The sequence below is a fragment of the Carica papaya genome, chromosome 6, assembly GCF_054855325.1.
Source record: "Carica papaya isolate Zhongbai chromosome 6, ASM5485532v1, whole genome shotgun sequence".
Lineage (NCBI taxonomy): Eukaryota > Viridiplantae > Streptophyta > Magnoliopsida > Brassicales > Caricaceae > Carica > Carica papaya.
In genome coordinates this window covers 35,888,881-35,910,205 of record NC_142314.1, presented here as the reverse complement: position 1 = coordinate 35,910,205, position 21,325 = coordinate 35,888,881, and the positions used below count along the sequence as shown (strand labels likewise).

General features: G+C 34.1%; 2 protein-coding genes across 7 annotated transcripts; one reads left to right on the top strand and one right to left on the bottom strand.

The window, feature by feature from the left end:
* The first annotated feature begins 317 nt into the window (after positions 1-317).
* Positions 318-4,053, top strand: LOC110809661 (PITH domain protein (DUF1000)). The gene is made up of 8 exons (XM_088206309.1): positions 318-573; positions 805-891; positions 1,352-1,475; positions 2,031-2,079; positions 2,209-2,266; positions 2,406-2,452; positions 2,549-2,626; positions 3,790-4,053. Exons 1-8 carry the CDS (start codon positions 535-537, stop codon positions 3,836-3,838), a joined length of 531 nt encoding a protein of 176 aa, XP_088062435.1. The 5' UTR covers positions 318-534; the 3' UTR covers positions 3,839-4,053.
* Positions 4,054-4,582: 529 nt separating this feature from the next.
* On the bottom strand, positions 4,583-21,073 carry LOC110809663 (peptide-N(4)-(N-acetyl-beta-glucosaminyl)asparagine amidase-like). Of its 6 annotated transcripts, XM_088206304.1 has the most exons (17): positions 20,793-21,070; positions 20,625-20,678; positions 20,401-20,529; positions 20,167-20,253; positions 19,725-19,811; positions 19,390-19,472; positions 18,419-18,470; positions 18,208-18,285; positions 7,974-8,029; positions 7,809-7,868; positions 7,603-7,690; positions 6,972-7,446; positions 6,736-6,827; positions 6,600-6,660; positions 6,054-6,153; positions 5,554-5,688; positions 4,583-4,901 (listed from the first exon to the last, which is right to left on the bottom strand). In XM_088206304.1, exons 1-17 carry the CDS (start codon positions 20,868-20,870, stop codon positions 4,820-4,822), a joined length of 1,797 nt encoding a protein of 598 aa, XP_088062430.1. In that variant the 5' UTR covers positions 20,871-21,070; the 3' UTR covers positions 4,583-4,819. The 6 variants fall into 6 exon arrangements, with proteins under 6 accessions (XP_088062430.1, XP_088062428.1, XP_088062429.1 ...); XM_088206302.1 differs by having other exon boundaries at positions 6,736-7,446; positions 20,793-21,067; XM_088206303.1 differs by lacking the exon at positions 19,390-19,472 and having other exon boundaries at positions 6,736-7,446; positions 18,393-18,470; positions 20,793-21,073.
* Between the last annotated feature and the right edge of the window lie 252 nt (positions 21,074-21,325).

Sequence of the window (21,325 nt, the reverse complement as noted above, 5' to 3'; positions counted from 1 at the left end):
TTTTATAAATTTTTATATTTAATTATTTTAAATAAAAGATAACTAGAACATGAAATTTCTTAACAAAAATAAATTATTCGATTTCAAGATATCGAAGCAAAGTTTGAATAAGTTATTGCATCTAAAATATATTTTTTTTCATAAGTTTCTTTAATATATTTTTTTATAATTTTTTTAATAAAATGATTTACTAGTGAAAAATAGTGTAATATGTTATAAGTATGATTTTTTTTTTTAAATTTTATATTTCGATCTTAGAGTTTTTTTGAATAACATAGGAAATTTTGGGCCACATTGCAATTTACTCACACTGAAAAGAACGGTGTCGTTTCTGGCTCGCCTAAGTTCTCTGTTCGACTTCGACCTTCTTCCCCGAGGAATCCCACGATCCCAGGCTACGATTTCTCCAGCAGTGACCCTTTATATAAATCCTTGTCCTAATATATCTTTATTTTCTTTCTGCTTCCCTTCAATTTTTTTCTCTTCTGAACTTTCTGTCTTCATTTCTTCCCTTCTCGTTACTCAAAAGTAGCCATGTCTACTGAATCAGCCAGCGCAATTCACAGAAACCAAGTGAGTACCCAAATCTCAAATCATTTCTATTCGTCTGGTTGCCGAGAAAAACCCCAAGAAAATTAGTGAGAAAACCGTGGAATCAGACAACTGGGTTTTCTTGGGTTTTGTTTTTTGGTTTGGGAATTCTTAACTTTGGCTTAGTTCTTCGTGGAAAAATTTGGGTAGTGTTTGTTGGCTTCGTTTCAAAATTTGGATTTGTGATTATGATGTGTTTATTTTGATGATCAGGTTGATTTATTGGACTTCATTGACTGGTCTGGAGTTGAATGCCTCAACCAAAGCTCCAGTCACTCTCTCGCTAATGCTCTTAAGCAGGTAATTTCAAACAAATTCATGATTTCATGTCAAATTTTCTTATCTGTTCTTTTTGGTTCTTTTATGTTGGATTAGTTATGAACATGCCCTTTTTATACTGGAGAATTCATTATTAGTTTTTGGATTGCTTTTATCATGTCCTTTTGCTCTCTGGCATCAGAGCATGGGTGCTGATAATGTAGTACACTTGGATGAGGTTTTAGTGTTTGTCTTTTCATGATAGAATGTTCACAGAAGAAAAATAATGGGGGAGTTTGAATTACTCAGCTAGTAAAACTATCTATCTACTATCTAGAACACACACAATCCAAAAATATGTATCTATGGACTACTAATCCCATCTTGCTAGTCCAATGACTTAGCAATATTTGAGGCCTATAAAGTTACCTGATTCTTCTCTTGTTCATGAAAATTTATGAGCTGTTGCGGCCAGCCGTACCTAATTTGCTTGTTCATGTAGGGTTATAGAGAGGATGATGGTTTGAATCTGGAGAGTGATGCAGATGAGCAACTCCTGATCTATATTCCTTTCACTCAAGTCATTAAACTACATTCCATTGTCATTAAAGGACCAGAAGAAGAAGGTACTTTAGATAACATGAAGCAGCTGTGGGATCTGTGGAGCTTTAGAGTAATATTTCTTTGTTTTTTTTTTTTTTTTTCGGTTGATGTGTTTTGTGTTCTTTTTAGTGCTTTATTGGCGAAAATCTGTTCTGATTGGAAGATGTAGTGCTCAAATACAATTTGTTGATAAGTTTCTTGAAATATCAAATACAGTTTTTCTGATCTATATTAGAATGAATTACAAAGTGTTATTGGGAGTATCCTTGATCTTACGACTAGAGATGATGCGGAAGAAGAATGAATTCTTGGGGTGTCTTGATGCTAAATAACCTTTCAAATTAAATTGGGATTCATTGCTATAGAGTTTAAACATGATGCATATGTACAATAAAACTGGTTATTTCCAATTGTTTTCTTGAATTCATTGCTTCTAACAAAAGTTTATCCTTGCGTCATTCTGTTGATTCTTCCAAATCTGTTGGTCTTTCAAGCTATTCCATGATTTAACTTCATATGTTACACTCTTAGATGATACTTCTTTGTTCAAGGATTTTAACTTACATGGTGGTTTTCAGGTCCCAAGACTGTGAAACTTTTCTCTAACAAGGAACACATGGGATTTAGGTAAAGTTTAAGGAGTGTACTCCTTTCTTCTTTAAAGTTGACATGGTGCTGAGTTTGCACTTTTTTTATATAGAAATGACATGGTGTTGACTTTATACTTGTGATGCGGTCATGATATGATAATTGCAGTAATGTCAATGACTTCCCACCAAGTGACACAGCTATTCTATCTCCAGAAAGTCTTGAGGTTTAGATTCTACGTCCTTTGTCCCTCTCTACTGCTAAAATATCTTTAAGAGGATTTATTTTGTCCTTGAAGAAAATAAAGTGTGTTATGATCAGTATTTGTTTGTATTCCATGTTGCTGATTGTCTATACCTTTGCAGGGGAAACCAGTTGTCTTGAAGTACGTCAAATTTCAGAATGTCCGAAGGTATGTTGAGAGTTCTTGTATTATTGTATTCTGTTTCTTAGTTCTTATAATCATTGATAAACCTAACAGTTAGTCTCACTTAATTATTTTGATCAGCTTAGCAATATTCATTGAAGACAATCAATCTGGTTCAGATGTCACAAAGGTTCAGAAGATTGCCCTGCATGGAACCACGTAAGTTTTCTTGCTCCTTGAATGGTCTCCTATGTTTTTTTTCATGTTGAATCTATTGCTATACTTATATACAGCCAGTAACTTGCCTGGACTTGGGATTATGAATCTGCTCTTCCTTCTTATGTTACGTGTTCATCATGGTTATGTATTATATTGTTTTTATTTACCACAATTACATTCAGTTGTCAGTCTGCTTTAATTTGAAATTTTGAGTCTTTTCCCAAATGCATATATTTCTTACTTGTATATCTTACAAATTTAATGCCATAATTCTCTTCTCATCTATGTATTCCATTGTTCTTGTTTATATATATCTAAGTTGAATTCTAAGTAAATAGTATCTCACTTTATTATTTGTTAGTGATTCCTAATGACTTGTTTGGTTTTCTCATTTCATTAGTACCTTATTCTTTTTCTCATTCACCAAATCTTCATAGATAGAAGTACATTGTAGTTTTCATGTTAGAACCACGTCCAGTCCTATCTTGGATTATTTGTGGGTAAACTCGAAATTCTTAATAAAGTTTAAATAAAACTGAATCAAAAGACACCAAGTTTCAGATTCATCTCAATATGTGATGTGGAAAGGAAAATGGGTAATCTTCAAATACTTCCACCCGTTTGAAACTTATATATGACATATCCTATTCCCTCAAGATCTCTCTCTTACACATGCATTATGTCGTCTATTCCTCGAAGTATGTCATTTATATGTATGATATATTTTATCCTATGTAACCATTTTGTTTCATTATGTATTATCCTTCTTGACATGGAGTAATCAGCAACGTTCCTTCTCTTCCAAACATTTTTAGGTCTCCATATGCACCATTATCTAGGCACCAAATTAGGACTTGCTTCTGATACAATCTTAAATTGTGTGGGTAGAAAGTCTTTTCTACAGATACTATCATTACTCATTCGTCTTCAAATTGTTTGACCATGAGACGAATCATTTGACAAACTTAACCCTTTACTCTTTATTGTGGAGTGTCCTGACATCAAATTGTTTTGAGGCAAAATTTGAACACACAGAGTAGTTTCGAGAGGAATACATATCCCTTTCATTAACTTACCGGCTAATTATTGCGTGCATTTGGTATCGAAAAATCTAAATTAAGCCGAGCATGTGAATTTGTGTTAATGTGTTGTTTGTGGTACAGAGTGGAAACGACAGACATGAAGGGCTTGAAGAAGATCGAGGATCATTGACACTAAGAAAAGCTAAAAGGCAGGAGGGGGGACGAGGAAATTGATGAGAGCTCAAATGGTGGGTTATAGCTCGAACGAGTGTTAGTTGTCACATTTTTTTCATTTCCTGGGTTTTGATCAATTTGACAATATGGAGAAGTACAGTTTGGTGGATGAAAAATCATATGGCTTTCTTTGTCAGTCAGTGATAATATCATTCAGAAATGACCCTTGAATTCTTCTGTCATGTGGCCCGTTGGTTAGTTTTCAGTAATTTGTTAAACTCAAGGAAGTAAAGGATCTAGAAATATGCCCTGACAATTTACACTTTTCGAAATAATTGACGAAATAAAAGATTCGTCAATTAAATAGTAGATAAAAAATAAATTAATTTGAAAATAAATAAATTATTTATTTTAGAATATTATTCTCATAACTAAATTAATTAAAATAAAAAAAACAAGAATTTCTACAACTTTACCAACTCTTTTATTTGACCCATCATTAATAATTAGAGCATTTTTATGGTCGTCATGTCTGTTCTGACTCTCGAACTCAGTATTTTAATTATTTGTATTTCATTTTTTATTACTTTGAAAGAAAATTACATAATTAGGTCGAGTTTTGAGGTGAATATTCGTAAGGATTATTTGAATATTATTTTGTTTGAATTTAGCTCCAAGCTGAATGGTTCACACTAAGTCCAACATGAAGCACTTTTTTTAACATTCAGTTTCATGTTTATTCCAAGATAAGCATGTCATAGACAGAACGATCATTTAACAGGATTTATGGTTTAGAAAACCTTAGTATTTGAGTGTGACAGATTCATGATTTGCTACATATCATGTATGAAATCGCAATACCACATACCAGCACCAGTTATCTTTGTTTCATGCTCAGGAAGACAGTAGGGGGAAACAATATTCAGAAAGAACAAAACCAGAAGAACAACCAAGTGATTTGGGTACCAGCTTGTTCTTCAGCGCACATAGGAGCCCGCTAACTGTTTTTTGCATACAGGTCAATCTTACCTACCTGTAGCCCAGTTGAGTGAACGTCGCGTACAGCCAGAAACTGGAACCTGGTTTTCATAATATAAGTTTAGTTTTATATCTAAAGAGTTGCAGATATAAATTCTAAAATTTCATAAAATCTATAGGTAAATTAACACTTCAACTAGAATATATAATGTATTTTTTTTTTTGAAAGAATAAAGGTTTATCAGTCTTTTTGACTCATGATGTTACTTCAAATAAGAAAATTTAGTTGTTATAAAATGTTCCGTTCATTCGGATACCTCACTACTCGTTAGGATGAGAATGAACTTACTTACTAAAATCTAACTAATACAATGACAAAATAAGTTATCATTCTTCTTGAATTAAGTATTATGTTTGGTTACCACTAGTTTATAATAGACCCACAAACTGATCAATTTTATATTTTTAATAAGATTTAAATTCGTAATTTTTAAATACAGTGTAATGATCTTAACTATTTGAACACCGTATTTATAGTGTACATATAAAACATATTAAAAAATGATAAAAACTGATTATAAATAACATTTTATGTGAAATTAAAAAAATTATATTTTAATTCTGTTTAAATTCTCTATACGATAAAATTTTATTTAGAAAATGTTTTCATAAATTAAACATAGATTTACGTATGAAAATTTCAAAATTTTTAGCCCTAGTTAGTAAATAGTAAAGCTGAGATTAACTGTTTACCTGAAAAGATTTGATGGGAAAGCTGTTGATTTTATCATGTATAATTTCTGTTCATAACGCCATTTAAAGAGTTGGTTAATTTGTTGATCCAAAATATGCCAGCTAGATCCCCCATCCTTGCTCCCTTCGACAACCCTGTTCACAATACAACACGTATGGCTAGGATCATAACTATCGGATGCAGTCAAAACTTCTGGCATCCACACACGAATTACCTATTTTTCAATATTATATACTCCAAACAACAAAACAACACCTATCCAGTTTTTAATGAGGAAAAATCTATAAATCCTGCTTGTATGCGTAACTGAAATGCATAGACAATTTAAACTAAGATATGCTTAATATCGATCAACATAACCATAGGGGCAACTTTTCAGTCAGAGGTGGGAGCGTAAAGCATGCCACATCTCGCTCAATATTGATGGGTATGGGATAGAACCCAGCAAGAAGTCCTATATGGGGGTAACTTTTGAATCCAAATTAAGTTGAAAACATACCAGTCCTTGGGATCCTTTGCGGGATCATCTGCGGACATAAAATTGTAAGCAGCAAGTTCGTGCATACGGTTGTCTCGTGTTTTGTACATGATCCAACAGCCTACAAGATGAAATATGATCACTGATAAAAGAAAGCTATAGTCCTGATATGCAAGCAGCACGCAGTACATTGAGGAATCTATAGTAAAAGTAAGGAACAATTTTATTTTCTACATGTTAAGTAATATTACCTTTGAAACGTTTATTCTATTTGTCCGTATCAGAAGTTAGGTGGAGTTTATTTTGAATTGTAGCTATAGAATGAAAATATTGAAACATAGACTTAAAATGAAACAGTGTTTTAAATTACATGTAAATTTTTTATGTTTTTGTATTTCCATCTTTAATAAATAAAAATAAAAATATATCATTATAGAACTGAATATATGAGTAAGGTTAGATGATGTATACTGAATAAGTAAAATTTATGAAAAGAGTGGGAGTACAATATATTTAAAGATTAGTTTCATAGCAACAGAAAAGAAGACAATTATATGGTTACGATACCTTTTCCACCATTTGGTTCTCCCCATTTACAAGAGCGAACTCCATTAAATGCTGCTGTGGCCTGAAGTTTTGTATTAAGGTAATTTCCAATGGACATATCATAAGGATAAAAATAGATGCTTCTTACAGTACTTACAATTCCAGAAGGAAACTCCTCACCGCTTGCAAGGACATAACCAGAGCATAGTTTGTGTAATTTGAATAGCGGAAATGATTGAGAATCTTCATCTAAGTTTTGACATTTGTTAAAATTGTCCATCAGTACATCCCAAGCGTGCAACGCAGCAGGCAGTTCTAAAGCAGTTATAAGAGGGTCCCCAGCTAAACAAATGTTGAGCCTCCTCTTTAATGAAACAGCATCAAGTAGCTCACCTAAAGAAGGTAGAAACTCATTCCCCATATATTGTCCCTCACTGGGATCTAATGTGAAAGAAGAACTCCTTGTTTTACAATGTTGAAACTTGAGATCCACCAGAAGTCCTCTTAGAATGTTAAATACCTTAATAACTTTAGATTCGGGTATGGAATTCTCAACAAACTGAGAAAGGACAGAACAGAATTCATTGTAGATCCTTGTTCCATGCTCATCTATGCATCTACGGACTGGAGAGGAAGAAGCAAACGAGTAAGGACCAAATTCTGCCCTTGAAATACACAATTCTTTTTCCCAACTTGGACTTCCAGGCAAGAAGATTTGGTCATTATCTGGTGAATGGAAATCTCTGAGAAGTGCTTTCCCATGCGTAATAAGAACATGATGCCCAAGGCTAAGTTGAAGTTCTCTCGTAAAAGTAACGAGAGTGATTAGTGGAGCAGATTTTCCTGTAATATCTTTTTCATCCAAAACCTGAACAGAAGATAAGAAAAATCATATGTAATGTTTTTTTTTTGTCCTAAATAAAATATTTCAGCCTGTTCATGGAGCTTCAGAAGGGAATGAAAGAAGATAATTAACTTTAGCTCCCCGAAACCTAAATGAACTGAATATCACAGTGATTATTACCTCGCCCCACTTTTTTGTGTAACATTTAGTGACATCATAAACTCCATCTTTTGCAATAGCAATCACATTACCAAACTTCTTATTCCGGCTGAAAGAAATCATGGAAATAACAACTAACAACTAGCAAGATAAGGTAAAGCGTAAAAGAGATTGCTTAAGATGAAGAAAGATGATCAAAAAGAGAACTTCTAGTTTACTTAAATTACCACTTCTCACATAACCATGGTAAGTCATACAGTGCCTCAAAAGGATGAAGATGCATCCATCTGTACAAATGAAAACATAGGGTAGCATTAAAAGTCTGGCGGTAGTGTTAAATAGTCTAGCTTTCCAGAGAAATAAGAGCTATGATTTTTGTTACGAAGTTTCACCTTCCCAAGTGCTGGGAAAAGCACTCTGTCCAACAGTCACCTGTAAGACCCAGAACCTGAATATGCATAAACTGTAAGTACATATTGCTCTAGTTAAATTAATGGGCATCTACCAAATTCCAACACAATTTTTATCTTATGAGAAGAAAATAAATTATTAGCCTGGTTTCAGGGCTGTCCCTATTTATGTGTATTTACTCCTCAGAACAGTACTTTTGTTATCATGTAAGATATTACTGTATTGGGGCTGAGGGTGAGACAAACAACTTGTGATATTCAGATATTTGCGTATTAAATCAGGATCTATCCCTTCTTCCACAGAGTAAGTCATATTGACTGAATCACATCACTTTATTTTTTTACTATCATACTGTTAGGAACGGTTTGACGTGTATGTTATCAAATGTCACAGCCTTATATACATAGATTTTCTAAGATGAAAAAGAAAATAGACAATTAATTACACTTAATTACATAGGATGTATTTTATCCTTTATATCCTTCAATCTAATTTATTTTTTCTTTAACATTGCTCTCAATTTGGGCAGTAGGTATTGTCAATCTTCAGCTTACTAATAAGAGTTTGGAAGTAGATATTGTTCATCCCTAGCTTGCTAATAAAAGTTTGGAATGTTAAAATCACTCAAGTTTAGTTAACACATCTAGCGGTTGAATTAGTAGGCATGTATAAGATATATGTTAGGTCAATGTTAAGTTTTCTTTTGATAAAGTATTTATCAATCTTGATATTTTTTGTTTGGTTGTGTTACACAGGATTGTGCGTGATGCTTATGGCTTACTTGTTTTCACAATATACGCACATGAGTGTTTTCCACTTGATTCTTATATCTTCTAAATTCTTTTTATCCATAGTAATTCATATACCCTTTGTGTTATTATTTAGAATTTTGATTTGTAGCTAATCTAGTAATTATATTTTGCTTTTTACTTCTCCAAGTGATAAGGTTGTCTCCAAGGAAGATGCAATATTCTATGGTAGATTTTTTGTTTATAACTTACTCAGCATAATCTGCATCCGTATAAAGTTCTAGGAGCAGTTTATCATTCTTCCTTAACATGATTTATTTTTCCTATGACCTTTTTAAGTTATGGAGTATTTTGTAGGCTGCATGTAAGTACACTTCTTTAGGACTCTGCATGAATTGACTTACAACATTTATTACATAGGTGATGTCTGGTTTGTATGAAATAAATATATCAATCTCTCAACTAATTTCTAATAAATTTCTTGTCTATCAAAATATTTTCTTCTACTACTACTAATTTGATTAGGATCAATAAGAGTGTTATCTGGTTTATAAGCTAACTTGCTAGTATCTCTCAACAGGTCATTAATGTAATTCTGTTGAGAAATAAAAATTCTTGATTTTAAGCAGACGACTTCAATTACAAGAAAATACTTCAACTTACTCAGCTCTTCAATTTTGAATTCTCTTGTCAGACATTATTTTAATATTAATTTTTCTTTCTCATCATTTCATATTATGATAACGTTATCAACATATGCTAAGAGGGCTGTAACTCTGATATCTGAGTGTTTGATGAATAGAGTGTGGTCTCCTTGAGCTCACTTAAATCCCAAGCTTATCATTACATTTGCGAAGCAGCCAAACCATGCTCTTGGCAAATGCTTAAGTGCATACAGTGTCTTCTTCAGTTTACAGATTTTATTTAATCCTGCTTCTCTATCAAACCCTGGTGGTATACCCTATAGATCTCTTCTAAATCTCCATGCAAAAAGACGTTTTTACATTAAATTGTCGTGGTTGTCAATTAGAGTATGCATGTAATGGTAACAAGATTTGCATAGTGTTCATCTTGGCTTCTGGTAAGAATATCTCCTAGTAGTTTATCACATAAACATGCGTATAATTTTTACCACCAGTATTGTTTTATATCTCTCTTGTCCCATTTGCCTTATATTTGATTTTAAAGATTTATTTGCATCCCACCAATTTCGTGCCTTCGGATACATCCACCATTTCCAATGTCTACTTTTTTTAAATATCTGTGTTCTTATTTTTATAGTATTTTTCTATTTTTCACAAAATAATGTCTTAAATATTGGGTTAAGAATAGACTCAATATTCAAATATATGAAAAAAGTTTTATGGGATGATCAACATTTATCAAATACCAGATATTGTAAGATAAGATGAAGTAGATTTCAATGTAGTCTCTGGTACCATCTCTTTTGTATTTGATTTTAAATACTCATTTACATTCCACTAGTTTCTTACCTTTAGATAGGTCTGTCATTTTCCATGTCTGGTTTTTGTCAAGTGGCTGCATTTTTATTTTCATAACATTTTTTTTCATTTTTCACAAGATGATGCCTCAAATATTATGATAGGAATAGACTCAATAATCGAACTTGTGATAAAATTTTTATGAGATGGTGAATACTCATCAAATGAAACAAATTGTAAGATATGATAAAGAGGATGTTTAGTGTATTTTCTTGTACTTTTTGAAATGAAATAGATATATTACAATCAAACTATATAAGTTGTTCGGGGCTCACTTCAGTTCTAGGATCAAGGTCAAATGCTTGTACCTACTTAGCCTCAAAACTCGGAATCTTCTTTCTCATATACACCGTAGGAAGTCTAGGATCTAGCATGATCTCTTGAATAGGTGGCTTTTCTAGTGGATTCTGAAGGTTTTCTTGGGGTGATAGTGCTAGGATGTGTGAAAAAAGTGGTAGAGTAAGGCTTGTTAAGGATTTCATATCCTTATCTTTCAATATAGACTTTTTTTGAAGATAATGATGGGTGAAGTAGAATTCTTTCCGACAAATATGACGTATACAGATACATAAAATTTTTGGATAAGCAGATGATAACATTTGTAACCCTTTGCATAGGATGAATACCCAAAAAATATATATTTCATAACCCATAGATCAAGTTTCCCTCTTTGATGGGAATAAATATAAACGAAGATAATGCACTCAAATATCCAAGGGAATAGATGATTTGTGGTACTTATTGTTGAATAAAACTTTTGAAATGTTTCTAAAGAGCTTTTAAAATCAAGAACAATGGTGTTCAAGCAATTAATAATGTAGGTGGCAGTAAAAATGGTCTTACTCCAATATTATTTTCAAATGCTTTGGGAAAGAAAAACTCTAATAATGGCTAAAAGGTGACTATTCTTGGGTTATGCTATTTTGTTTTCTTGTGGAGTTGGATGTAAGATAATTAATGAAGAATCCCTTTTATAATGGAAGAATGATAAAGGTGTGTGGTTAGAAAAAATCTCTTGTATCGTCTGTGCAAAATCTTTTTATACCAATTCCAAATTGGATTTTAATCATATTATAGAATTGGAATATAATATGAATGATATCGAATTTGGCTTTAAATAGAATAGACAAGTGAATCTAGTGCAATCATAAATAAAGTACATAAACCATGAAGTTTTAGAAATATTAGGCACGTAATTTGTTCCTTAAATATCACTATGGATTAAAGAAAGAAGAATTGAACTTCTTTTATTACTAATAGAAATCTACGCTTATGTTTTGAAAACTCATAAATATCGCAATATAAATTTCCATATTCTAAATTCTTAAACAATAAGGGAAACATAATTTTCAAGTTAGAAAAGGATGAGTGTCCAAGTTGTTTATGTAGAGATAAATCATATGTGTGAAGTCGGTAGTAACAACATGGAATGATCCCTTAGGTGCATCCTAATAATAGGTTCATTTATGATTTTAGCATTTTCAATCATCTTCTTTGAGTTCTAATCTTGAAAGTTATACCGAGAAAATTCAAATGTTACTTTGCAGCTCAAGTAGTATGATACTTATTGACCAACACAAGATTAATACACAATTTGGGAACATATAGCATATTTTCTATGATCAAGTTAAGATCAATTTTAATATTTTCCTTGTTTGCAATAGTATTAAGAGATATGTTAACAGTGACAATTTTCTTATTATTTGGACAAGAGACTATAAAAAAACCTTTGAAATGGATTCTGACTTTTGAAAAAAAAAAAAAAAAGAGAAGAGAATGGAGAAGAAGAAGAAGAATCTAAAAACAGAGAGGTAATATTTCTTAGTGATTTCAATTGATGATTAAAAAACAACGAAAAGAGCCTTTTATAGGCCTTGAGAAAATAAAGAAAAACCCATTGGTGGCCAGAATCACGTGGCCGGAATTCTGCTTCCCATTATTAGGTGCAGTGGCAGCTGCAGGATGAATTGGTGATGGATCAGCGCCGGCTACGGGATTGAAGAGATGATTAGGGTTGACAAATCCTAACCCTAGTTTTCTTTTACTATTTTTCCCTTTAGTGTGAATTTTTTAATTTATCCCTCCTACTGTATTAAATTCTAAATGGTTTCCTGATAATATCCTCCATTTGAGTATCAACCTTGTTTGCAAGATTTTCTTTGATAGTCTCTTCTGTAACAATTTCCTTCATGGTCATTACCGTTTTATTTACACAATGTTGTCATGGGAAATACCTATCTCCACATTGGTAACAGACTGTTGATCTTCTTGGTTCTCCTCTCTCTCTTATGTTCTTGGGGGAGCCTATTATTGTATCGATTTTTTTCTGATACTGGAGCATCATTGTTGGGAAGATAGGGTTCAGAGACAACTTTATTATTGACTGTTCCTGCAGTAAGGCGTGTTTGAATGCTTGATTAAGCATTTATGGCTTGAAGAGCCTTATCATGGGTTATAGCTGCTATCTGAGGTTACTGGTAAAGGTAGATATAAAATTTTCTAAAAGTGTTGGGTTATCTGCATTCATGAGAGAGCGTAAATATCCAAATTGTTCTACATATTCAAGAACGGTATCTGTTTGGTATAGTTTGGTGAACTCCTCTATGAAATCTTTCCGTGAGGGTCCTCCAAATCGCTAGTAGAGTTATTCCATAAAATATTCCCAATAAAGGTATCAACTATAGCTAGCCATCTGTGATACCATATATCGGCAACTTCTAAATATAGCAACGCAATTTCCACCTTTTACTCGTCAAAAATGTTGTGAATCATAAAATATTTTTCGCATCTTCAAACCCTCCCGTAGGGGTTTATCCGTTCAAAAAGAGAAATTTTCACTTTAGGAAGAACAAAATTATGGATCGGAATGGGTCAGTTCACAGTTGTGGGCCGTCCGGTTCGATCCATGAGCTCTATTGGACAATTTCTTATTAGCCCGGTTTGGGTCGGTGCTGGATCGGGTTGGTTCAAACCGGGTCGATTCAAACCAGTTAGGTTCAGGACAGTTTGGACCAGTTCGTCCAGATCTGTTTCTTCATACGGTCGGCTCCGGTTCGGTGGGGTTGAACCAGGTATAAAGGATTGTTTTCTCGGCTCTGAAGTCGCACTGCATGAGGGAGGCAAGAGGCCTTTGTTTTCTAGAGTTTGGCAGTTAGGCGTGCCGAGGTTACTTCGACTCGGTCGATGGAACTATCCGGAGCAAGTCCAGGATCGAGGTAAATTGCCGACACGTTTCCTGACGAAATCGTTCATTTCATCCATGAGCGTGGAGAATTTCAAGTCGACCTCCTTCGTGGTGATCATTTCGAGGTTCTCAAGTTAGGTGATCGCAACTTTCCCTTTGGATCGAGTTCGATTGGCAACACTGTCATAAGATTCGGTGGGTTCTGGTTATGATACCAACTTGTTAGAAACTTTTGACATGGATCTGACTTTAGGAAAATAAAAAAGAAGAGAATGAAAAAGACGAAAAAGAATATGAAAAGAGAAAGAGATGTAATATTGTTTATTGATTTCAATTGATAATTACAAAAATAGTGAAGAGGGCCTTTTATAGGCCTTGAGAAAATAAAGAAAAACTCCATTGGTGGCCGGATTCGCATAGCCACAATTTTGCTTCCCGTTATTAGGCGTAGCGGCGGCTGCAGGATGAATTGGTGATGGATTGGCGCCGGCTGCGAGATTGAAGAGATGATGTCAACCCTAACCCTAGTTTTCTTTCACTATTTTGCCATTTGATGTGAATTTTCTAATTTACCCCTCTTACTGTATTAAATTCTAAATGGTTTCATGACAAAGACATATATAAAAATGTTTAAAAATATTGATCATATAATATGTAGTTTCTAATTCTATATTCCAACAATTTGTAAAGGATTTATCAGAGACATTTAAGCCGTGTGACAAGAAAAGTATACCTGAGTGTTTTATTACACTTGTACATGTGAGTTTATCAAAGATCCTCCAATTGACTTTGCAGTTGTTCAATCTCAGCTTTGAAAGCAGTGAGCTCTATTGATGTGTCTTCTTCCCGTTGGTTGGCTATGTGAACTTGTTTAGGAATCTTTATTAGAGTAGTTTTATATCCTTACTTTTTGCTAGAAGGCTTCGACTTGTCATACAATTTCCAATATTTTTCTTTGGTGTGTCTAGGTTTTTGAAAAAAATACACCAAAAATTGTTCCTATTATCCATTCTAGGAATTGAGTTTTCTGAGTGACTTCCATTCTTTTTTTAAGAGATTTAGAATTTCATGCGATCGGGGTTGAACTATTGGTGGGGGTGAGATTCTAACATGACAGTTCCTCTTTTCCTAAAATTTATACTCGTAGTTGATCATATTCAAAATTTAATCATGCCAAAAAAAAATGAACACGGTCTTTTTATATAAACTTTCTTAGATGACTCCGTCATAGTAAGACGGTGATATTGGTCCAATTCCTACCACTAGGTTTTTAACATGTTATACTATTCCCTGACTGATTTATTCCCTTGTTTGGTAAGTTACGTCTTGACAGTCAGTTCATAAATTTGTCCGGCGTACTTGACTTTAAAGTAGGTTTTTGCTGATTGCCTATACTATTTTTGTTGTGGGTAAGAACATCATGGTCTTACTGATATCTAGAGTCATGGAGTTCTAGAGTTATATCATGATCATAGAATCCTCTTCGTCTCAAGTATAGAATGTGAGGTATCCAGTTTTTGATCTAATACCAAGAAGATGAATGAGTTTGTCATTTCCCTTAAGGGTGGTCCCGCTTGATTGAGACTAACTCAAATACTCATTTACTGTGAAGTGATAGGCTGTTTGAATAAGTTGAAACTCATTGATATTACTTTTAATGTGAAAATGAGTTGTAGTGTTTTAAGATGTTATCTCTGATATTCTATAAGTGTTTTCTAATAATTACAATAAAATAAAAAATAAACTATTCATCAAGAGAACACGCGCCTGTATGTCTAATAGAAGAGGGAGAGTCAGAGCTACTGTGTAGACAACCTGGAGTTGGCCAAAAAAAGGGACAAAATGGAGCAACTGTCATCACATATGCATGCGATTGTGCATGTAGCTCCGGAACAGATGGATAGGTTGCAGACAAATGCGTGTGGCCCAGATAGACAAATACGTCCTACTCCCAGATAAATGGACAGGCCATAGAGAAATATTGTAGTTCAAGTAGAAGAAAATGTAGCAACCATGGTGCACCAACAATTCATATTGGAGCAATGCACAGAGGAGCAAGTCGGTACCATTGCTGCTAGGTTTGAGCATTTATGCAATTGAGGGAGACGATGGCTGAGGTCTTTGCGGTCACTTGGGCTGAGGGATGCTCAGATGGTGGTGACTAGGGTTGTGCGTATAGGCAGATTGCACGACTATGCGACCGCGACTAGGCCATGCACGATTGGGCTGGGCAAACCGGATTCGATAATGAAGGTCGATCTTGGTGGAGATGGTTGGTCTACAGTGGGTGACGGTTAGGGTTGTGGTGGCCAGCAATAAAAGCTGACTACCTTTAAGGTTTTCTTATTTCAACAACAAAGGCCGAATAAGATGTGTAAAAGAGTATAATTTCTCAACTTAGGACTTTAATATCATGTTAAGAATGGTTTAATGTTTATTTTATCAGCCGAAACCCTCAACTTTTTGAAATGTTCAAATTGTATCATGAACTTTTTTCATTTAAATTAAGCCTCAACATTTTTTAGAAATGTATAAATCACCATTTTACTATTATAAAAAATTAATAGTCTCAAACATCAGCATACGTGGATGATGCTGTAATCTCTTTTAATCTATATGGGTGCCACATAGATGACATGTGGTGTCCAAGTAGACCCATATAAAAAGGGCTTCATTTGTGCCCAAGGAACCATTTTCCCTGTTCATCTCTCCTACATTGTCGATGAAGTTAACAACGACGCCCTTTATTGATGAAGTTGATGGTGGAGAAATGGGAAAGACGGTGGAACTCATGGAGCTCTGTTTGCAATGGGATGGTACTTACTTATTGATGGAGCTTGCAACTTTTCTCTTGATGGTGGATGAATGGGAATTAATGGTGGAGGAACAAGGAAGAAGGTGGAGGCTCACAGAGCTCCTTTCGCAAAGGAGATGAGACTTCCTTGGCGATGGAGCTCCTTGCCATGCTTTCTCTTGATGGTGGATGAATGGGAAGCTAATGGTTGAGGAATGGGGGAGGGGAATGAAGGCTCGTGGAGCTTCGTTCGCAAAGGTGATGGGACTTCCTCGTTGATGGAGCTTGCTGCTATGCTTTCTCTCGATAGCGGATGAATAGGAAGTCAATGGTGGAGGAAACAAGAAGAGAGTAGAGGCTTGTGGAGCTCCGTTCATAAAGGAGATGAGACTTCCTCGTTGATGAAGCTCGTGACCATACTTTCTCTCGATGGTGGATGAAGGGGAAGCCAATGGTGGAGGAACAAGGAAGAGTGTGGAGGCTAGTGGCGCTCTGTTTGCAAAGGGGATGAGACTTCCTCGTTGATGGAGCTCTTAGTCATGTTCTCTCTCGACGGTTGATGAACAAGGAAGATGGTGGAGGATCAACGGTGGATGGACGAGAAACGAAACAAGATGGATTTAGGGTATAGATGCAACCCTTTTCATACGGGTTAACGATGTCATCTACATGTGGTCCATATAAACTAAAACAAATGATATAATCGTCTATGTGTACTAGTATTTGACAGTGTTAATTTTTTTAACAATGAAGGGGTGGTTTTATACATTTTAAAACTTGCAGATTGATTTAACGCAAAAAAAAAAAAAAAAAAGTTCAGCATACAATTTGAACATTTTCAAGAAGTTAAGAATGAAATCATGAATGTATCAGAGCCCTATATACACAGATTTTCTAAAATAAAAAAAAAAACAAACAATTAATTACATAGGGTGTATTTTACCCTTATATCCTTCAACCTAATTAACTTTTTTTAACACATATAACATAAAGCAAACTACATTATCCTATCTATGTTAGTAAAAAAAAAAATGAGTTGTGTGCTAAAATCAACCTAAGGACTATTGTTGGTAGTGGTTGTTTGGTTGTTGACCCTGTGTGTGGTTTTATGGATAGAAAACAAAAAAAAAAAGAGAAACAGAGTATCTGGAAAAACAGAAATGTAGACTGCAGAGAACAGAAGACAGAGAAATTTTAGGCTTCATTCATCTGCTGCTTCTACATTGCAGAATCTGAAACAATAGAAAAGAATGTTTTAAATGTGTCCATGACAACTTCTACATTCCAGAAAAAGATAAAATGCCTTGAAAACTAGCTTAATCATTAACTATTTCAGAAGTAGCTTGTTCACTAATACAAGCTTTACAATGCATTAACCTGTGGTCTAAAACCTTAGGTAAGCTTTATAAGTTTTACACAATGCTTTAATCTATGAACTAAAACTTAAAATAATAGGATAAAGCACAATATTTCATGGTTGACAGCAAAAATTATCAACTCTTCAACAATATCACTTACATATAGATCTTCAATCATATCATATCTTTTTTCATTTCAAGATAAATTTGTCTAGATAGGACTCCAACCTAATCATCTCTATGGAGGTGATCAGTACCAACTGTTCAACCAAACCCAAATGTTTTTAGATCACATCATGTTGTTTATTTATGTAAAAGATCGCCTATGCTTAACAATTATTACAATTTGTCAGTCAAAGTTTCGTAGGTGGAAATTAATCTCTCCTCAAATAATGGAGTTATTTCAGTAGTTTGCTAGGCAGTATCAAGGAGCAAACCATCATTCGGTGGCCTGGTGATTATCTCTATTCGCTTTATCAAAAGTGATATGGGTTCAAGCCCGATGGGCACAAAAACTTACATTTCATAAAATAATAATAATAATAATATCAGAAAAGAAAGAAATAAACAATATCAAGGAGAAACTGCTAGCATCTTGTGCAATAACATTAAGTTAGTAATAACTAACCAGACGAGATTCATATCCAAAAGCACGACAGTATAGCATGAAGTAATTAGCATAACGCCACTCCTTTGTTTTCAAAAGCTGCATATCAGGAAAAAAAATGATAAAAAAAAGGAAGAAGTATAAAGCAATTAGTCACTCCCTGCAAGAAGAATAACATATAACATAAGAACTTAGTAATGAAATACTTGCAGAAGCATGAGAAGCTGCATGCCTTCAGTTGTCCAGAGTCTAGTTGGACTGGAGTGATTTTCGAACATATATCCCTGTTTTGTCACAGAATAACAAAGGAAAACACAATGAAGGTACGTGGCATTCATTAAAAAAGTATAAATAAGCATGTCTAAATGCAGAGATGAGCCAAAACATCTATGAAAATCAGTGAAGTTACAGATATTTCCATCTCGTAGGTATCTTGTTGGAAGCCAATAAACATAAGTGCGCTTACAAGCAAAAAGGAAGAAGGCATTAAATCAACTGAAAGTAAGCAGACTTTTGTTTCTATCATTTTTAAAGCTCTGTATAAAAATATTTGGTGATATCCGGAAAAAGTAGGAGGTTAAGAGTCCCACCCCCGAAAGAAAAAAATGCTAGAAACAACTACTATGTTTGAAATTATTAGCAATTTCTGATGCAGTGGTGGTCATAAATGAAATTTAACAGAAGATACTGCTCAAACCTCGGCGATAAATGATAATGGCTAAGGTTGGGCTAAAAAACCACGTCAAAACGATTCCGTCCATAAACATCAAAGTAAATTTTACTTGATAGCTTATCAAATTTAGTACTTCTAATCAGAACTCTGCTCTCATACGCAGAGCTATTTTATCAAAATGGACATACACAATGGAATTAGATCACCACAATTCTCAGCTGCATATAAAAAAGTAATTAATTGGAAAGAGGTCATAATAAATATCCCCGTCCCGTTACAATTCTTAGCATCCGTATTTTCATACTTGTTTAGAGTATTAATTAAATGGTTTAGTTAAAATTCACCTCCCAAAAGCATCGACCACTATCCCACTTAACCATGTTCTCACCAGGTGATATATTTCGCTCTTGTTTTTCACCTCATGGTGGAGTCGGCTCCATGCTCTTGGTTCCCGTTCAATTATTTCAAAGGGAGTATTCCATTAAACGGGGAAATTGAAGTATGAAAACAGAAAAAGTTATTAGAAGCACCTGAAGGATTGTTTGAACCAGAAAAGCAGCTGGAGCAGGAAAACATGTTCTAGTTCAATTTGAGATGGTCTACAACCTCCCGCCTGAAATGCTTAATCAGAATCACCTATCGTCATGATAGGTTCGCAGGAAAACTTCTAGACATTCTAATTGTGCAACCTACATATATAACTTATCAAGCTACTTAATGAGCATTGTCTTTAAGAGAATACGAAAGACAAACAAATGAAAGAGTCTAATAGCACTAAATTCCATCAGTTGCTGAACGTCACAATGCTTAACAACAACAATGAACTCTGGTTCTAAGTTTCCACAGATAACAGAGAAGCTCTTACCCTGATCAATACAGCCACCGATTCATGCTCAAGCCTTGCCACAGGTACCGTTTCCCTAGCTTTTTTCTGTTTCTCTTTATCTTCATACTTCAGCAACAAAAGGTCAATCATCCATTTACAACTCTTTGGTTGATTGGAATAAACAATTTGCGGTTTGGATTATAACATGATAGAGCAAGTCAAGTTAAAGTCAACCATCCTGGATCTTCGTGATACAGAAACAACGGCTCAATAATCCATTTTCAAATCCCCCGTTGATTGAAGCAAATAAGTTTGTGTTTGGATCATAACAGAGTAAAGCTGGTAAAAAGAAACTCTTCCTAGATGAGCTTAAAATAGATTATTAAGTCCAAACGCAACTCTCTATCTATTTTCTCTCTCCAGAATCTTGTCTCCATCCAAGCAAAAATTATGGAAGTGAAAATTAAATACATAGTTTTACCATGAGAACCTGACGGATGTAAGGCTGTAACTCCTCATCAAAACTTCCTCTGTATTCTTCCCCCGCAGACCGTGTAAGGAAAAATTTCTGGCAACAGAAAGCAAACACAACATCAAAATCATATCCAGAAACACTGAAAGTCCGAAAAAGGAAAAAAAAAAATCAAATGTCCCAAACTGAAACATAAGTATGTCACCAAGTACACATTTATAATTTAAAAATAATGAAAAAAACCTGCAATGTCCGCGCGAATTGCTCATCGGATATGATAAACTTGCCGCGGGCCACTACTCGGAGCTTATCTGGTGCGGAGATGAGATCACGGTCCTGCGATACCGGCCAACCATAATCCTCCACGAATATCTAATCCATTAGAAAATAATCACCAACAAATTAACATTCATCAGTATACACAAGTAGCATATCAGAGATAACTACATGAGGGAGAAGACAGAGACCGTCTGTTCATCAGGAACAAGTGACGTGAGAGAATGTAGTTGTAACTGGAAACCCTGCATTTTGGAGAGAGAAATCTTCGATACAGATTTACATATAAATATACAGATAATATAACTTACATATACGTGTGTATATATATATATATCTATATATAGAGATAAAGAGACTTTGAAGCCGTCTTCAATTTTGCAGTCGACTTCGAAGGTAGAATCGCCATGGTAGACTTGAAACTTTCGAACTCCCATTTTCTCTCTCTCTCTCTCTCTCTCAGCGTTTTTTCCACTTTTAAGTTTTTCAGGGGAAGAAAGCGGGAAAAGACGGGAGGGAGAAGGTCTATATATAGTCCGAGAGAGAAGCCAAAAACTACAAAAATGCTAAATGATTATGAAAATTTGTTTTAACTGTATTTTGAATTTTATACATCAATTTTCCAAATTAAAATTTCAAATAATTTAAAAACAATTCATAAATTATTATTTAAAGAAATTAGATTTTTGATTTTTATATTATCAAAAAAATAATTAATTCAACTTTGTCGTATCTGATTTTTTCTAAATTCAGTATTCAGTTAATTATTTAAGAATATTAGATTTACAATATAGTTTATAGTTAATTAATCTTCTTACACGTTTAACACATTTTATTATACTGAAAATCATAAATGCATATCTATTCAAAATATTAAATCAAGAATTACAAT

Excerpts from the sequence above, each read along its gene's own strand:
- LOC110809661 (XM_088206309.1), top strand. The coding sequence starts at position 535 with ATGTCTACTGAATCAGCCAGCGCAATTCACAGAAACCAA. Across the intron at positions 2,080-2,208 it reads AAGGAACACATGGGATTTAG|TAATGTCAATGACTTCCCAC; the intron begins GTAAAGTTTAAG and ends TGATAATTGCAG. Across the intron at positions 2,453-2,548 it reads AAATTTCAGAATGTCCGAAG|CTTAGCAATATTCATTGAAG; the intron begins GTATGTTGAGAG and ends TATTTTGATCAG.
- LOC110809663 (XM_088206302.1), bottom strand. The coding sequence starts at position 20,870 with ATGGGAGTTCGAAAGTTTCAAGTCTACCATGGCGATTCTACCTTCGAA. Across the intron at positions 8,030-18,207 it reads TTGGATATGAATCTCGTCTG|GTTCTGGGTCTTACAGGTGA; the intron begins GTTAGTTATTAC and ends ATGCATATTCAG. Across the intron at positions 5,689-6,053 it reads GCAAAGGATCCCAAGGACTG|GGTTGTCGAAGGGAGCAAGG; the intron begins GTATGTTTTCAA and ends TATTGTGAACAG.